This window comes from Podarcis erhardii (genome assembly GCF_964252035.2).
Source record: "Podarcis erhardii genome assembly, chromosome: 1".
NCBI classification, from domain to species: Eukaryota; Metazoa; Chordata; class Lepidosauria; order Squamata; family Lacertidae; genus Podarcis; species Podarcis erhardii.
Genome location: NC_138497.1, coordinates 23,840,870 through 23,860,574, shown reverse-complemented (window position 1 = coordinate 23,860,574; position 19,705 = coordinate 23,840,870). Strand labels below are relative to the sequence as shown.

At 43.3% G+C, this 19,705-nt stretch overlaps 1 protein-coding gene across 3 annotated transcripts in view; it reads right to left on the bottom strand.

Moving 5' to 3' along the window:
* Positions 1-6,512: 6,512 nt before the first annotated feature.
* Positions 6,513-19,705, bottom strand: part of TTC7B (tetratricopeptide repeat domain 7B) — a 99,737-nt gene continuing 86,544 nt past the window's right edge. For all 3 annotated transcript variants that reach the window (XM_081859546.1, XM_081859547.1, XM_081859548.1), the window contains one exon: positions 6,513-7,586. In XM_081859546.1, the coding sequence (XP_081715672.1) occupies positions 7,365-7,586 (222 nt within the window). In that variant the 3' untranslated portion in view covers positions 6,513-7,364. The remainder of the gene's footprint in view (positions 7,587-19,705) is intronic.

Sequence of the window (19,705 nt, the reverse complement as noted above, 5' to 3'; positions counted from 1 at the left end):
AGTCTTGTCTGTACACACCAGCTGAGCTGGCTTCTGGAAGAAGCAATTGTTGGGTAGTAGCTTTTCAAAAAAGCTACTAAGGTTTCCATTTGACATTTAGTCTCCTCCACTTAGTCAGTGGATGTTAACTTTTCTGATGAAAAGCTGATGCATCTTGTCTCTGGTACTGACATGCGTCTCAATGTGCACGCATGAGCAGTAAGGCACTCTGCTTGCCATTTAATGCGCTGCAATGATTCTGCAGCTGGCAGAATTTTGACCGATGCAGAGCCATCAGGGATGATACAAGGCAAAGCCTGAGGGACGGCCGCATTCCTGAGGTGCGATGTTTCTTCCTGGCATGCCTTCCCTTTCCCTTCCTCCCTTTCCCTTGCTCAGTAGGCTCCGTTGTGTCACATCAACATAAGAACTAGATGCAAAGGGCAAACTGTACAAAGAGGAGGCTGAACAAAAGATGCAAAACTTGATCTTCTTTCAGATTTTATGATGAGCAACACTATTTCAACTTTCTATTTTGAAAGATAATATTCATCACATTGGCCAAGAGTGATGCAGGGGCTTAAGTCTACCTGGAACTGCCTCCTTCTGAGCTAGGAATTCTACTCCCTGGTGATTTAGGGCAGGTCGGCTTTGCTCATTTATCAGCTATCTGCCCATGCTTATGCTGGGGTTGATCCCCTGGCAGGTGGAAATAAGTACCATCACTCAATGGTAGAATATCTACCTTGCAAGCAGAAGGTCTCAGGTTTAATCCCTGGCTGTCAGTGTAGACAATAGTGAACTAGATGGACCAACAACTGATCCCCGTGTTCCTTTGTACATAGTGCTGAGCCCCAAATGTGAACTGGCTCAAATCAAGGATTGATGTTTGACATTACAACAACTCTACAAGGTCTATCATATTTACCAACACTGAACTCATTATCAGAGTGTTGGTTATAGCCAAAAAGGCACCATTCATGAGCAGGATGGAGCTATTAGAGGACTCAAGGGAACCCCAAGGGTTGCAGAGGTACAAAAGGGGGGGGGACCCTAAAAGACACACACCCATCCCCCAAAAATACAGCCTAATGAGGACTGAGCATCTTCAGTGGCTACTGAATGCTGAGCGCTTGTTGTGGGAAGAAAAGGAAATGGAGAATGCCTAGAAAATGTTACGGCAGGCTGAAACCCTGAGCAGGACCACTTTACACTGCAACATTTTGTTGCAGTCCTACTTATTACTCTTATTTGAAATGGAGAGAAATGGAGAGACATTAGCTCCCCGATGCCACACCATGACCCCATGACAAATGTTGGTCTATCCCACCCAGTTGAAAGATGCTAAATGGGGCCTCCATGTAGAGGGGCAGTGTACCTGCAAAAACCAGATACTCCTGGGGACAAACAGCAGCAAATGGCCCTTACTTTCAAGGCCTCCCTTTGAGCTTCTCAGAAATATAGTGCCAGCTGCTGTTCAAAGCAAGATGCAGCAACTTGGGCTAATCTAGCACGGCAATTCCTTCTGTTCGAGCCAAAAAGTCTCTCTCCATTGCATCCCACTGGATTTCAAGTGAAATTACATCACTTTGACTTTCAGCAGTGAGCAAAACTCCTCCAAGATTTACATACCAAACAAGAATGCTGCTTCAGAACGAATCATCTCGCTTCCAAAAACACACACGCATACTTAATTTCCATGACTAATTCATAACGGAGTAGCTTCTGCATAACCCGACTTGGGGCACAAGGCAGCAACCGGCTCCTTCGAACAATGTCATTCTTGCTGAAAGCAAGGAAAAAAGGGAGCATTTGATTCAAAGCCTTGTTGCTGTTTCTCCACTGTTACCAATGACAGCAAGGCTTTGCAGAGCCTATGGGGGAAAGAGTGCTTTCAAAAGAGTGCTGCAAAGGTCTCTCTGGGGCAATTAGGTTCGCTGAAACCAGAAACCTGGGATGTGCAACGTTTATTTGGGCAAAGAGCACAGCGCATAAATGAGACAGTGACGTCATGAAAAGGATGTAAACAGGTGCTGCTTCAGTCTTTCTGAAGAGGGGATACTTCATGGAGCTTCCATTTTGCAGCGTTTTGGTGGGTGGTGTTTCGACGGTTTCCAAACCATCCCCAACCCCCCTGACCACTTGAAAATTGCTGGACCAACTTAATGATTTCCCCGCCTGTTCTAGCAGTTGGAATGGGCTGCACTAGATGCTGTATGATTTTTCATTGCATTTTTACAGAGCAGCTAAATGAAGCTCATCGGCCACAGTTTGGAAACCCCTGATCTAGAAGAATAACCATTAAAAGCCCTTTCCCCCTCAGCCACTTGAGGGCCACATTCCTTTGGGGGCAATTTGTTGGGGGCCACATGTTGGTGCTGCAGGAGCCTATGGAGGGCAGGACTGGTGCCAACGGAGGCAATTTTAGGGTAGTACAACCAGTGCAGCTGTATTGGGCGCTGCACTGCAGGGGGCGCCACAACAGTGCTGTAGAACTGAGCACAAGAGGTAGGGGTGCCCGATTTTAGGATCACATAGGGTGCCGTTGAATTTTGAGAGCCCAAAGTGCACCACACTCTCCTTCTGCCCCCTGCCTCCTCTTGTTCACCTGCTGCTTGCCCTCTGCAGGAACCAGGGCCATATGCAATGAGGCTGAGGGCCACGTAGAGTCATGGGACTGCATACTACCCAGCCCAGCCGTAAAACACCTGAGGATTTGATTTCTCTCCCACCTTTTGATAAATAAAAGTGATCTATGTAAAAAAGAAATCTCATACGACTACAATGCTCCCTTGCAACTCATGACAGGCACTGCTGTGACAACATAGCCACACATTCCCCAAACCCAGCTCTCATTAGGCTGTTCCACCTCAACTGACTCATTCCAGTAGATTCCTCCCATGGGCTGGTATATGGGTAGTCCATTGCCTAACTCTGTGCTCTTTACACTGATCTTTTCTCTGTCTTAAGAGCAGGGAGCAGCAGCCAAGTGTCGCAACTGCATTTCTTACCAGCAATTTGCTGCAGCGAGTCTCAGGGTGGGGCCACATTCAGGGTTTGGGACCCACTGCTTCCTCATACACTGTGAAGCCTCCCAAAATAAGACTCGGTGAGTTCCACTTGTGGAGGGCTGGCTCCAAGTTTGACAGGGTCTGGGCCACATGCTCTCTGGTAGGGGAGACCCCTGGCTGAAATGCTGGTGGGCTGCTGCCAGTCATCGCAGGGACAACACTGACCTAGAATTATAGAATTGGAAGGGAACCTGGCCCCTGCAATGCAGGGATATGCAGCTGTCCCATACGGGGATCGAACCTGAACCTTGGCATTATCAGCACCACACTCTAGCCAACTGAGCTATCCAGACCTAGGTGAGCCAAAAGGTCTGTCTCAACATAAGGCAGATTCCTCTGTTCTTATGACTATGCAATGGGAGAAGGTTGCAGCCTTACCTCTGGAGCCAGAACCAATACACCGTAACCTCTACTCTTCCCTGAATTTGCCCTACCAACAAGCAGCTATTTGTCCAGCAAATCTGGGCTGCTGTTGAGCAGCTGATATATTTCAGGCACAGCCTGGTCCTCTGAAGCCTGCTTTCTTCTAGGAACTGGAGTACAAAAAGCTACAAGAGCAGAATGCTTAGCAGCTCACCATGAATCATGGAACTGAAAAAGGGGGAGAAGTCAGTGTGGAGCATCAGTTCATGCTGTCCTCTGTCACAGATGCTTCCCTTAAAAGTGTCAGAATAGATGACCTGGATGTAGGGAGCAGGGGAAGGGGAGGGGAGCCAACCCTGGTAAAGACCCTGAGCATCTTTTCACTGTATCATGGAAGTTGCAGGCATCTCACACAAGGGTCCTACATTGCGGCTTCTCTTGTGCTAATCCTGTTTAGGCAGGCATCATTTAACAATCTGGGCTCCCCCCGAAGGCTGCAGCAGCCAGCCAGAGGAAACTGCCCTGTCAATCTGAAAGGAAGCTGAAGGGCAGCCACGGCGCTTGTGTACAAAGCAGATTTGAGCCAGGGGCATGCAGATGCAAAAGAGAAGCGCAGAGCGAAAACACAGGGACCCACAAGAGCGTTAACCCCATGGCCTGCTTAGACAGCGATTCCCCTCTCAGCCTCTCCCCAGAGAAAAGCAGCTGCTTTAGCTCTGCCAAAATGTCACCAATCAACCTCTACTTTTCAGCAGAGCAAATGTTGCCTCCCCATTCTCCAAGTCAGCACCCATCCAGACAGCACAACCAACAGTGTGCCTGCCAGAGTCTCCCAGCAAGTAAGCAAAGCAGTGGGCTGGCAGGGGGAGGAGTGAGGGGGCGGAGAGGAAGAGAGGAAAAAGCTGGAAGACACTTGTCAAATCCCAATGCCTTTCTGTGTTAAATCTGTAATGCATCCGAAAGATCCAATATGAGAATCTTTTGCTAGGGAGACTCAAGGGAAATTCCAGTAAGTTGTAATACTGAGTACAAGGCAACAATGCAAGTTCCCTGGAAAGATGACAGACCTTCATCAGCTTAAGAGCCATCTGTTTAAGGTTAGAATCATAGAATAATAGACTTGCAGAGTTGAAAGGGACCCCAAGGGCCATCTGGTCCAACCCCCCTGCAATGCAGGAATCTCAGCTAAAGCATCCATGACTATTAATAATAATAATTTTACTATTTATACTCTGCCCATTTGGCTGGGTTTCCCCAGCCACTCTGAGCAGCTTACAGCATATCTAAAATGGCCACCCCAACCTCTGCTTAAAAACCGCCAAGGAAGGAGAGTCTACGACCTCCTTATGTAGTCCATTCCACTGTCAAAAGCATCTTACTGTCAGAAAGCTTTTTCTGATGTTTAGTCAGAATCTCCTTTCTTGTAACTTGAAGCCATTGTTTTGAGTCCTACCCTCCAGAGCAGGAGAAAACAGGCTTGCTCCATCTTCCATGTGACAGGTTAATCATTGTGTCCCCCCCCCCCCCATGTATGAAACTATTTCAAGTCAATTGCTCACAGTGACAATTCTGTCATGGTTATTAATTTCCTTCCACAAAGTAGGGGTGTGTGTGTGTGTGTGTGTGTGTGTGTGTGTGTGTGTGTGTGTTTGGTGCAGGTTGGATCCTTTAGTGCAAATGGGGCACTGCCCCATCAACCTCAGTCTGCCCCTACTTGCCTGCTGCCTTACTTACAAACAGTCCAGGGAATGTTACATGGGCTGCCACCTTCCTCTTCTTTAGCTGCCATTGTAGAACTCAGCCAGTCATTGGGTCAAGCTCTGCCAATAACTGATCTAGCTCCACCTACTGTTGACCTCTCTTCCTTCTGCCCTACTGGTCCCAATGGACATCAGTCACCACCACTGCTGCTCCAACCGTGGGGGTGGGGTGTTTCTTGCAAATCTGTGTTGCACTCTTCCCTTCTGTTTTTGTTTTCAAGAAGTGCACTGTTACAGATCATGCGCGGAAGTTAACTTACACGATCTACAATCCAAGCTGGATATTTTCCTCCCAGGGGTTCTACAACACAACCATAAACTAGTGGGAAATGAGTGCCGTGTCAAAAACACTCTTAATAGTTGTTGGTTAAGCTACAATTCCGGGCTTGTAATGCAACTTTTATAGATTTTGCAGTGTTTTAGCCAGATTTTTTAAAAGGCAGGATATTAATGTTTTAAAGGACAGCAGAACCTACTTCATTGCCCTCCACCCGACTGCTGCCACATGGCCAAAGCCCTATGCATGATGATCAAGCAAAAGGGAATTACAAGTAGGAAGGCATGTTTTTAGTTAATTTGCTAATGGCTACCCACATTGGTTCCATTTTCTGTAAATTACCAATTAGACCTGCTGTGTCTTGTTTTGATCGAGGGGTCTGTACAGTTGCTGGCCAAATAAGAGCTAATTCTTCAATGCTCCACAGCATTTGCCATCTCAGGGTCCAACGGTGGCTTTAAGTACCTTTTAACAAAACAGGCCCAGCTCCCCGTTGGAGACTAATTCAACAGGAATTTCCAGGCCAGTTGGATGAAGTTTTTGATTCAGCTGTGATCAAGGGCTGTTTTCAGACCCCAATTTAAATAGGAAGACAAGCTGCTTGTATTAAGTATTATATAACTCGACATAAAAGTGGTCTATTGGTTTACACCTTTCATATACTTATGTGCAGCAAATGAAAAGACTGTTGGACAGTGAACTCTGAGCAAAGGGAAAGTGTGGCCAACAAGTGGCAGCTGTTTGTCACACAGATTAGCCCATCTCACATGGTATGCTCTAAAACCACTTCTTGGAGGATTCTGACATGACTGAACCAGCATGCTATGTGTAAGCCCAGTTGAGCCCCTGATTTAATGGTGGATCTCGACCTTTTCTCAGATCTGGCATTTGCCCTGGATTTTAGAATAGTTCAAATTAGATGTTCTTCTGAGCATCTTTTTGTAAAACAGAGGTATCAGATTAATCAAATCTTCTACTGTGGCTGTGTTGTGGTACAGACGGCCATTTTGGGGCAGCCTGATTATTTTCATCTAGCTCTCAAAACGAAGGACAAGCACTATATCCATCCAAAAATCATTTTTATTATTAACATAATCTTCCCATTGAGCCAAGTGGGTTTATAATGCATAAGGAATGTCGGTAAATATTCCATTTTTAGCATCTTTTTACATATTTCCATTGATAAATAAACTCTGAATTCACATAAAAAAGTTAAACTTAAATAACTAATATTTTCTTTTCATTTCTTCTTCTTCTTCTTTTAAACAGGCATACATTGGTAAAATATAAATATTCTTGTACACAACCTCTCTTCTAAATAAAGGCAATAACAATTAGCTACACATCACAGTTATAAACAACTAAAAACATAAACCTTTCGGTTAATTTGTCTGCCTGGACTACTGCAGAGATGGAGCACAGCAAATTTCACATTTTGATTCCGGGCCCAGAGAGGTTGAAAGACATGAAGAGAACGGGTCTTTGACAGGCTTGGTTAAAAATAGGCTGCTCTGCCACTGAATTTTAACTCGAATCTATTATTCTACAGTTGGTGTTTGATTCTATTTAAAGTTTTACATAACACTCAGATGTCACCTAATAAAACATGGCACAATACCCATTTGAACAATAGCGTCAGGCTTTAAAACTACTATGGGGCGCAGATGTAGGTGATACACGGGTGGGGGCATGTGTGTGGTTCCCCCACACTTCTGGTTAGTTATTTCTCTGCATTAACAATAAGATGCTGTATCACTTCCACAGTCAGAATCCCCCACAGTAATGAGCAGATTGCCTGTTTTGTTGCATTACCTCTCAGCCTGAAGAGCCGCCCTTCGAATCAGGAGGAAGGCTTACGCAGCATGCTTCCTAACATTCTCACATGATGATTCATCAATTTACCCGGACAGCCTTTCAGAGGACTCGAGGGATGATGGTGAAAGGGACAATGGGGCTGCTGGCCTCGAGCTCCAGCGCTGTCAGGAAGCACTCGGTTGCCGCATCGTCATTGCCCTGAGCTTGCAAAACCACCCCGAGGCCATTCCAAACCTCGTGGGCCGTGGAGTTCACCTGGACAGCGTCCCTAAGGATCTTCTCGGCCAGGCTGTACCTTCCAAGCTGGTGAAGTATCAAAGCCTGCAGCAAGCAGAGAAAACAGTGCCATGAGAAAGAGGTTGAGGGAAGGGCAATGAAATACTGCAAATTTAAAAAAGAGAAGAGCACATTCTTCGGTCAGAGCAAGTGAGAAGACCATGGCAACAAGGCTGGGCCGTTACCAAATCCCAAAATATTTGGATTCTGCACTCTGAGCAAATTTTGTAAGAGGAAGAGCACATGCTAAAATGGAAAATGAACGGAAGATGTATGTGTGCAGAGGCTGAGCCTCCGGTGATTTAGCTGAGAGGAACTCCTAAAGGGCAAGTGTAGGCTGTGCAATCCTGGAGGAAAAGGCAGCTATTCAACAGCACTTCTTGCAATTTTCCATTACAGTTAAGGCAAGCAGTATGCATTCTTCATCAATACACAAATAAACAGTTCAGTTGTACACATGAATGTGCAATTATTAGAGTCAGTGGAAGGGAGGCATTCCACCTCTGTGTCAAGCAATTGTTAGGGAACCAATTTTTTGGGGGGGAAGAGGGAAGGACGCCCCCATAAAACAGGATTATTTTTCCCAATGGGAAGTTTCCTCTTTGGTATTCTCAAACAAGGGCAAGCTTTTTAAACTCCTAGAATAATGAGATCATCAACCTATTAGTCAATTGAGGACTCCTTCCACTTCAAATTCTGGCAGGTAGAAGCTAGCCTTTTGAGAAAACAAACAGAACAGCAAGTGGCTATAAACTATGCTTTGTAAACATAGAAAACAAATTAAACGAGTATGTAAAGATCACGATACACTATGCATACATGGAACCACTGCCCTCCCTCCGGGACATTCACTCTAAGGCAAAGGTTTTCAACCTTTTTGAGTCCACGGCTCCCTTGACCAACTACATTCTTTCTGCGACACCCCTGTGGGGCTCAGGAGCCCAGCTGTGTCACCCCTTGCCTGCAGAGCTGGCAGCCTCTCACCCTTTGAAAAACACCCTTCCTTGTGGAGTGTTTCCTCAGCCTCCTCTCTTCTCCCCTCTCCTTGGGAGTCCTCCAAGCAGCTGCTGCCACCACCACCCCCGGTCACACTGCCCCACAGGGTGCCTGGGACTTGTCTGTCCATTCCCAACAGCAAGGGCTGGCGGACTGGCTGGCTGGGCTCCCTCACCTGCTTACTTGCTTACTCTGAGGCCGCCTCAGCTCCTGGCAACCAGCACCCCCTGGCCAGCCCCAGAGGCACCATTTGCCTGGGGAGCTTCTAGCCAGGGCCGCTGCAACAAACAGCTGTGCAAGCCTTTGGGAGACAGAGATGTGAGAGGGCATCAGAGGAGGGAGAGAAGGAAAGAGGGACAGAGGCCAGTGTTGCCCGCAACACCCAAGGGTGCCACAGCACACTGGTTGAAAATCACTGCTCTAAGGTATATAAAGGTGACATTTCCCATTCTGTTGATTGTTCTTAATGAGCAGAATGTACTTTAGTGAGCTGTGTTTATACACAGTATACCTTTAAATAAAAAGAGTTCTTTTCAGTCAGCCACTATAGCTAAAGCACCATTAGATTTTATTTATCCTTCAGAATTCAACCATACTGGATAACTAGCATTTTTTAAAATAACAATGCCTTTATAACAACTCTGTGATGTGACTATGCTTGGAATATTAGTATTCTAAATTAGTATTAAGGATAGGGGTATTCCAGCTGTATCAGTTGCACATACAGAGAAAGGTACAGGTTTCGTACCGACTGTGAGGGCAAGGTTAAAAGTATATCAGCAAATAAATGAATCCAGACATCTCCTCCTTCTTAGGGATTTTATTGTCTATCTAGCGGATTAAAAGGGTAGCAGGAGTAGCATGGCTGCTTCTCTAAAGGAAGCATGAAATGATCCAGGAAACTATTTATTAGTGCTTTCATTTGAAGAAAGGGCACATGTGACATTTAATCTGTTTATTCTAATCAGGCAAGTGCTTTGGGCAAACGAGATAAAATCTTAAAAGCGGCATTCAGATTTGAAAATATGAATGTAGTAAAGAAAACAAACCCAAGAGGGTTTTAGAATGCAAACATTCCTTGCTAATCCTTCATCTCCACCTGACTCACAATAAATGAACTTTGCATTCAAATAATAAAAACTGACAAAAATTAACAGGTAGTCAAACTATATTTTCGTGCCAGTTAAGGCTATTGGAATATAATATCCATTCTACATTGAAACACAATATATTTTTTACATTATTGGGTATTAGTGATCCTACTTTATCTAGGATCTTCAAGAATCCCTCTGGTCAATGGCAAAATTACAGCTTATTCAAATAGTTCTAGATTCTACATCTAATATTTTGGGCAAAACTTCACCAGATAATTTATTTTGAATTCTTTTATTGGTGGATTATTGATAAATATAGGGAACCATCTCTCTCTCCCCCAGGTCCAAATCCTCAATATGCCAGGGGAAGGCTATCAACAGAATATATTATTCGTTTAGAGATGGAAGGGTTTCAAAACAGTTACTTGTTTCTCTTCTGAAGGGAAAAAGAAAAGGACTATTTATTTATTTTTAAAAAGTAAACTTTGCAAGGCCTCACAATAAAAGAATTGAACTGAACTAGACAGTGGAACACTGTTTGTATGTAATGTATGTCTTGACTATGTTATTATGTTTGTTTTTCATGCCTGTTCCTGTCTATTTGATTGTACAATGCAAACTCTCTAGTACACTACATAAATGCAGCTGTGCTATAGTGAAGAGTCCAATCCTCATTGTTCTTACCCTCCCGCCCTGTCGCCCTCAAACTAACCTTGGAGCTAAGGTATTGAATTGCTTTTCCTTGCTGCAAAACTCTTGTTGCTAACGGGAAAATGCTCTTCTGCTTGGCAACAGTGTTTTCATAAGGTCAGCCATGGTTGTTGCTACATGCTGAACTTTATTTTGCTCCAAAACAACAACAAATGAATGCATGAAACAAGTTAGTGCAATTCTAGAAGTCTTTAACAAGAAAGCAGCTCCTTGCAGAAGAAAGAAAAGCTTTGTAATGAGGAACATTTGAAATGGCAAGAGTGTATGGTTTGTTTTAAGCTGCAGCGCTCTGGAATGCCAAATATGTATTTTAAACATGACAATCAATTGATGTTTCCACTGATTTCAAGTAAACTAATTTAATCAATTTCAAAAGAAACTAAAAGGGACCTAGATATATTTAAAGTAAAGAATGTAGCAGTGCCGTTTTAGGCGCACCATTGGCCTAACTGGGCATGAGGACGCTTGCTGCATTAAAACTCATCCTAAATTCATACTAGCCATAACAGCTCGTATCAAAGGAAGAAGAGCTGGAGTAAAATAAAAACATACTTCTGTTTTATTGTTACTGAATTCTAAATCATTCCCTTTCTTGCTGAGAAATCTTTGCTTATTCCTTAAATGCCATGCTGATAAAGGGAGGCTCATGCTGCTTAAAGAAAACATTTGCCTTCCCCAGCCTTAAGCCCTTCAGAGGTTGTCAGATATTACAACTCTGCACGGTCCCTGACCATTGCTGAGGCTGAGGGAAGCAGTAGAGAAAAAACATCTGGAGAGCACCAGGTTGGTGGGGGGAAACAGGGGCATAGGAAGGGGGGTGGCGGGGGCAGACCACCCCGGGTGTCCTCACCGAGGGGGGTGAGATTCAGCCCGCTACCCCCCTGCGACTCCCAAGCCTACCCCGAGCCTTTGGGGTAAGGGGGGGAACTATGCTGCTTTGCTGGCGGCATTTGCCCCTTCTCCCTTCATTTTGACAGCCTGGGAGTCGTGGGTTGGTGGCACGCCGAATGTCCGCCATGGGCAGCTTGCTCCTCCCCCAGCTTCAGGGCGCGCCGCTGGGGGGAAGCTGAACTATTTATTTACTTATTTGCTTTAAAAGTTTACAGTCGTACCTTGGCTCCTGAACACCTTGGGAGTTGAACGTTCTGGCTCCCGAACGATCGAAAACCGGAAGTGAGTGGTTTTCAAACATTTCGGAAGTTGAACAGACTTCCGGAATGGATTCTGTTCGACTTCCGAGGTATGACTGCATAGGCTCTCCTAAAGCAGAGGCTTACAATTCGAAATTAAATAACAATATGGTAAAAGTATGCTACAGAAGAAAGACAAGTTGCAGAGATTTGATTTAAAAAATCTTAAATAGATTAAAAGGCCTGGGAAAATAAAAAGGCCTTCATTTGGCAGCGAAACACCACCAAAGCAAGTGTCAGGCAAGCTTTTCTTCTGGGCATGATTCAGGTGATGTATCTTATTGGCCTAAAAATTGTGAATGCACAAAGTATCACAACAGTCTACATCTTTTTGGCTTTGCAGCATGGGCAGGTTGAAAAACCAAGCCCTGTGGCCTATTTTAACAAGATGTGTAATTGGCCTGCAGTACTGCCTCCAGGTTCCTACGGCAAAAGAACACAAGTCCAACTGCTTGCCGCCCTTAGATATCTATTTCTGTTTAAATCATAACACTTCTCTTCGAATGCAAGTTGCATCCACCCACACAACTCAGCTGCATGAGGCCTGAGTCACACACGGTTTTAAAATGCATCTCTGCAACAGTCAGAGCTAGGAATTCGGTCGCAGCAAAAGAAACAGGAAAAAAAACCTTAGATTTTTCAGGAATCCAGCTGCACCAAAAAGTCACAGTTTGTACAATGACAGGACACCTTTGTCAGCAATACTACCAGACAGACAGTTTCCCTTGGCCTCTTTTTTTTAGTACATCCTGCTTTTACATAGGTTTTCTTGATCAACTCCAAAGATCAAGCACATCATTGGCAAATTTTCTGCTTTTTGTATCATTGCTCCATTTATCACCCCACCTCAGCAGGGCAGTTACTCATTTATTTCTCAGTAACTAATGGCTGGCACAAAATGAACATGGTGGCGGCAGCAGCAGCAGCAGCAACAACAACTACTGTATACCACAATTATGTGCATTTGGATGAACATTTCTACAGTTTATGAGAATGCTGGTGCTGTAAAAAGGCTGCCCGAAAAAGTGCCTGTATCTCTCTGTGTACACACAACACAGGGCCCTCCACGAAGTGTGTGTTGCTTTCAGTGCTTTTTTTCTAAAAAAATTTTTTAGGGGTACTCACATTTTCCTACTCGTATTAAAATACTGCCCCTCAATGAGGCCAAACTTAGATTCACAAAATGTTTAGGGGTATGCATATCCCTGCGTCCCGTCCCCCCAGGAAAAAAAAACCCACTGGTTGCTTTCATAAAGGGTGATGTGAATCTGACATATATGGAATAAATTCATGTTGAATGGCAGTAAATCTGTTTTCTTTTGAAATTTGTTACAAGTGGGTTATGTGCCAAGTCAGAAACACTTAAATCCATTAAAGCTCATCCTGAGCTGCCAAGAAAACAGTAACATTCATGGTTTTGAACCTGCGGTAAAGTGGGGGGAAATCTGAAAAGAGGAAATGGAGTTGGCCCTGATGTAGGAGAATTATATTTCCACATTGGCACAACTTCTCTGTCCTTCATTTCTAAGCTTATTTTCTCACCTCCTGCTGGCCCTGCTGTGTATTTTACGAAGCCATTTATTTCATAGGTGTATAGATTCAACTGAGTAGCTGCTTTTAATTAAAAGCAACAAAACAAAATGAGATGCGATGTTTTTGCTTTCTAGTACAACAATACTGCTTACTTAAGTCATCCTTCCCCAGTATAAGCAGAAATAATTACAGAGAAGCATTTTCAATCTGATATGAATCTAAACATTTAATCAGAGGAAGAGAAAAGTAAATAATATTGATACAAGAGCCACAAAACATGGCTCATACAAAAGATTACTGAGCTTTGTTTATGCAGGATAGATCTCTGGGTAACTTGCAGTAGAGTACCAAGGATTTCCGATTACCAACTGTTTAACAACAGAAATAGCCTTTCTTTTCTATTTCCAAATTAGGCTACTGAAACAAATCAATTGTTGTTGTTTAAAAAAACCTGTTTTGCATCTTTTGTACAGGTATTATACAGAACAGTATAAATGGTGTTTTCTGAGCGGAGGGGGATCAAGAATCTTGACTGTTGAGTCCTGGAAGACCTGCTCCCTGCCTTTTTCCACCCGGCCTGGGAGGGCAGGGCCTGGACTGACTCCAGCTGCAAAAGCTGAGGCTGCTGAACAGAATATTGTTTAGGGGGTTTTGTTTGGGGGTGGGTGTTGCTGTTAATTTTCTGTACTTTCATTTTGGATCTTATGATTTATGTGGCAATTGTTCAATTTGGTTGTTTACTTTTTAATGTTTTTCCAAGAAAATGAATTCTAGGCAGAAGATGTACTCTGGGCATAAGAAAAAAAAGCCACTATTTCAAGTTTGGCTCCAGGTGATGAATCTCTGGCTGCTTAGGAAGTAAAAGGAGACTATGTAAGCTTCAATAGTACAGTAATATGTCTTATATAATTGATTAAATGTATCAAAATAAATCTATTTTCAAGTCAGGTTTCTATGTTTTTTGATGTCCTTTCATATGAAAAACACAATATTTGACAGACCAAGATAACACCAGTCTTGAAGGACCTACATTGGCTCCCAGTATGTTTCCGAGAACAATTCAAAGTGTTGGTGCTGACCTTTAAAGCCCTAAACGGCCTCGGCCCAGTATACCTGAAGGAGTGTCTCCGCCCCCAACATTCAGCCCGGACACTGAGGTCCAGCTCTGAGGGCCTTCTGGCGGTTCCCTCACTGCGAGGTTACAGGGAGCCAGGCAGAGGGCCTTCTTGGTAGTGGCACCCGCCCTGTGGAACACTCTCCCACCAAATATCAAAGGCAAAAACAACTACTGGACTTTTAGAAGACATCTGAAGGCAGCACTGTTTAGGGAAGCTTTTAATATCTAAGGACTATTGTATTTTAATATTTTGTTGGAACCCGCCCAGAGTGGCTTGGGAAACCCAGGCAGATGGGCAGATTATAAATAAGAAATTATTATTATTATTATTATTATTATTATTATTATTATTATTATTAACATCATTGTCATCATCTTCATCATCCTTCTACAAGTACTTTTCTGGTTTCAATTATAGAGGCCATTCAGAAGCCACACACAATCTACCTTGTTATTGTTATCCTATATCCAACTTCAGTGTACAAAGAGCATCACAAGCGCTCTCAGGTGAGCTAGGCTGAGCAACTTTGCCCAGAGTCACCCCAGGGAACTTAGTGGGCACATAGGAATAATGAATCTATATCTCTCACATGCTACCCACCTGCACCAAAACTTCCCCTCCCTTCCAATAATTGTGCTTTCTGCCATTCTGAGCAGACATTTTGCCAAGATTTTCACCGCTAAGATTCTTTGTACAGCAGCTAAATAACTGCAAAGATTTCCAAGAAATGATTTACACATAAATGTGAGTGACGTGAGGAGGCACTTTCTCTCTTTTCCATGCATTTTTTATTTTGTGTCAAGATAATATACTCATGATTCACGCTAACTGAAGCAACACATGGGCACTAACTGTCAGCTCAACTGACTGGTACTTCCCCTATTTCTTCTTCTACTGCTTAAAAAGAAGAAGCCAAGCTTAATGATGCTTTCAAAAAGTTAATATTTCAAAGTATTAGTTTGTGCTAATGGTTCAGCTTCAAGGTCATCATGCTTTCACAACCACAAAACCTAAAATATGACTTTTTAAAAAATGAAAGTTGGTACTTAAAATTCCAAGATGACCCAATGGGAGAAGTCACAGCCTGGGAAACGAAAATGAATGAACTTGAGATGTTTAGGTCTGAAGAATGGGAAAGTATCTGAAGGCAGCCCTGTTTAGGGAAGTTTTTAGTGGTTGATGTTTCATTGTGTTTTTAATATGCTGTTGGGAGCCACCCAGAGTGACTGGGGAAACCCAGCAAGATGGGTGGGGTATAAATTATAATAATTACTGCTACTACTACTACTACTACTACCACTACCAGAAGGTAGAACCGCTGGATGTTAGCCTAGAGAGAATATTTTGAATAATTTTTTTGTATGTAACTGACAGATGGAAATTGGAAGTTCCTTCCTTCCTTCCTTCCTTCCTTCCCTCCCTCCCTCCTTCCCTTTTCTATTCCTCTCTTCTCAGGGTGAGAGACTCCTCGGGAGAGAGCTCCACAAACTGGATGCCACAACAACAAAGACTGTAAGAAATAAGAAGGGAACATCTAGTCCAGCATTCTGTTCTCACAGTGGCCAATCAGACGCATATGGGGAACCTGCAAGCAGGATCTGATTGCCACAGAGCTTTCCCTACTTGCGATCTTTAGCAATGGGCATGGGCATAGCCAAGGAGGGGCAGTCCCCCCCCCAATCAATAAAACCAATAAAAATACATAACAAACTTGAGGTTCTGCTCCCTCAACAAAAGGCCTGCTCGCCCCAACAAAAATCCTGGCTACACCTATGGCGATGGGTATTCAGGGGCACACCGCCTCAGACAGCGGAAACCGTTGACAGCCATCATGGCCAGCAGCCTTCTCTCTCTTACCACTTGCCTCACCTCAGATGGCAGGAGGAGAAGAAAGAGCGACTCCCTTGAAAAGTCACGCCTTGAGTAAAGAATATATACTTGGGGTTCTCACTCCATTATTAACTAGCTACATGTAAAACACATTTTTATCCAAAGCAAAAGTGTAAAGAAATGTGCGCACAGCTCCTGGGCTTCCTGTGCATGATGCTTTCTAGCATCTCCCAAAGAAGACTGCATGATGCTTAAGCTTTTAGCTCCCTTGTAACGCTAACAGGGCCTTTTGTCTCTGCGCTCTTTCAAGGTTGGTGGTTTGCTAATGGTCTGCTTTGCTCCCCTTTTAAAACCTGACCATTAAGTGCTATAAAAGACCCTTTCTTCCAGGTCAAATGCTTTATGCAGGGAAATGTGGCTTTGGGGCATGGAAGCTTCCTTTTAGCATGCCGAATCTTTGTCAGCTTCTCCATCCAATTTCCTAAGCAAAAGCCCCAAACAATGCCACAGAACTATATTCCCAAAGACAATGTCAGGGTCTCAATATGTATAATCCGGATGCTTCCCTAAAAGCCTTGCCTTGCTTTTTGAAATAATGCCACAATATAAACTATGGGTAAGCAGAAGATAGAGCATGGGGATCAAGTCAAACTTACTCAGAACCCCTCTTCAGACCTTCTTGCTCAACACAGGAAAAAAGCGGGTGGAGAGGTGGAAGCAGATCATGGAAGACCGAAGTCAAAATATTGCAGTGTGCAGTGCTCCTGTTCAGTGTTCCTTCCAGGCAGCCATCCCGTTTCCTAGGATGCTCTACTGAAATCTCCCCTCTTGGTTTCCCACCCCTAGACACTCTGCATTCTGTGGCCATTGAGTACGCTCAATCCTTACTGTTTTATTTTGGTCTGAAGATTTTTCATACTTCAAAATGCTAGGGCTTCCCAGGATGTGCTGATACCTGCCAGTTTGGCTACACAAGGATCCACACTTGGAGAACAAGTTCATCATTACACATGGAATTATTTATTGGCCAAGTTTTTCTTTTAGACAGCTTAATTGATAATCGCTAAGCACTAAAAATCTAAAACTAATGTGAAGCAAAGAGCCAGAATCACTCACCCAAGGGGCACTCCTAGAGAGGAAGGTCTTTGGGAACCTTCTGACATTCACCAGGGAACTTGCCTGGTTAAACAGGTTTAAGCAAGAGGAGCCACCACTGAAAAGGCCCTGTTTCTTCTTCCCCACTCCTTGTATTTTAAACAGGACCAAGTGTCCAGATAAAGGCCTTAACATTCGACAAAGTGAGTAAACACGATAACTATTCTGCTGCATTCTGGTGTAGCGGCTCAGTGCAAGGAAAACAGCATGCTGGATTTAAGTATAGGATCTCACAAGGCTATGCAAATATTACAACTGTAGAACTAAACAGTGACAAAGATCAGAGACAGAAAAAAGATATAGGCAAGCAGCAAAGAAAATTACTACTTTCATTGAATTGCCTGCAGCTCACCCAGTCCTTAAGGATCATGGGGGGTAACGGAATATAATTTAATCTCATTCAACATCACATCTTCATGGCCAATTTTGCAGCAAAACTGATAATCAGTTCTTAATTAACATTATAACATTAAATTGCTTTAAGAAGCCTTGAATAGGAGAGCCACTCACCAAATTAAAAGGTAATACAGTGTATTATCTAACTGAGCAGACACTATAAACACATTATCAAGCTTCCTTACATTTTTTTTTAAAGATGCATGTTCTTCTTCTAAAACCAACAACACATGCTATACTTAGTCAAAATGAAGTTACCATCAGTTAATATTCAGGAAACAGCACTGCTACTGAGCATTAGTCATGATTTAATTGGCTAGCTGATTAATCAGTTGATTTACTAAAATTCCTAGTTGGATCATTTAAGTTTCTACACATAATTATGTCTGGTTCAGAAATCATGGAACTGCAGTTAAATTGGCCTATATACTAGGCAAATATTGATACTGATACATTACTAAAAAAATTGGCATGCTGATACAAAATTAGTATGTTGCTGCACCAGTGGGCTGAAATGCAGACATTCAGCATCTCCTTGAATTCTGTGAAACAGGCTAGGTTTCTTGCATTCTCAAGAATTCTCTGCCCATTCTTTTAAGGCAAAACTATATGTCAGGCTAAATGTGTTATTAATAGCTACATGAAGTCTTTAAAGCAATTCAATAGCAGTTGCACCAGGACAGCAGTGTGCACGGAGAATTTAAGTGTTTATTCCCAAGCTGTGATCTCCATGAGTGCTCCCGCTGGCTATGAGTCTTAGGAAAAAGTTTGAAGTAGTTACTAAGGACACTTTTAGCATCATGTGTCATTTGTCCTAGTAAATCGGGGGGGGGGGCGCTACACCTTGTACATCATTATTATTTTAAATGATGAGCTTGGCTTGACCCTCATGACAGAACACTGTTCTCTGATATGCACAATTTGACAAAACATTAAATAAAACACGCTATATAACTCTTTTGAATTATGGTGCTGGAGGAGACTCTTGAGAGTCCCATGGACTGCAAGAAGAACAAACCCATCCATTCTTAAGGAAATCAGCCCTGAGTGCTCACTGGAAGGACAGATTGTGAAGCTGAGACTCCAATACTTTGGCCACCTCATGAGAAGAGAAGACTCCCTGGAAAAGACCCTGATGTTGGGAAAGATGGAGGGCACAAGGAGAAGGGGACGACAGAGGACGAGATGGTCGGATAGTGTTCTTGAAGCTACCAGCATGAGTTTGACCAAACTGCGGGAAGCTGTGGAAGACAGAAATGCCTGGCGTGCTCTGGTCCATGGGGTCACGAAGAGTCGGACACGACTAAACGACTAAACAACAACAACATACAACTCTATTGAAGAATGCACCTTGTTAGGCCAGTGAAGTTCAACACTAGCACTTCAATCAGATACAAGATGAGTGAATCGCAATGACATCATAAGCCTGGATAGAAAGGATCTGCTTAGTTCAATGCAATTAGATACACGAGCATGAAGTCATTGCCACAACTTGCTCTAGCTTGAGCACTGCCATTAATTTATATTTTCCAAATCACAGAAGTGCTTCTGTTGAACTGATAAGCAATGGAAAAGAGCATCTTTTCCAACGCTAACACACAAAGGAGACAATAAAATGGAAAGCTCACATGAACCTGCCACCTGACATTTCATCTTCAAAGGACCACTATAAAAACTGTTTCATTACAAGGCGGAAACTTTGTTTCAGTAACATTTTCCAGTAGTTCCAGTTGCAGATAGGTAGCCGTGTTGGTCTGCCATAGTCAAAACAAAATAAAAAAAATCCTTCCAGTAGCACCTTAAAGACCAACTAAGTTAGTTCTAGGTATGAGCTTTCGTGTGCATGCACACGAAAGCTCATACCTAGAACTAACTTAGTTGGTCTTTAAGGTGCTACTGGAAGGAATTTTTTTATTTTATTTTCCAGTAGATTTTTTTTTAAAAAAAAATACTTAATGGAATTATCCGCTCTGCCAACAGAAAGAAGAATATCAAACAAGATATCCTGACCACTGGCCACTCTCTTGCTCCTCTATGCTGTTCCGGGTTTTCTCCTGACCCCCTCGAGCCAATTTCGGGAAAGGCGGGCTCCCTATGTATGCATAGATGCTCAGCTGGAGCACCAAGGAATGGCAACACAA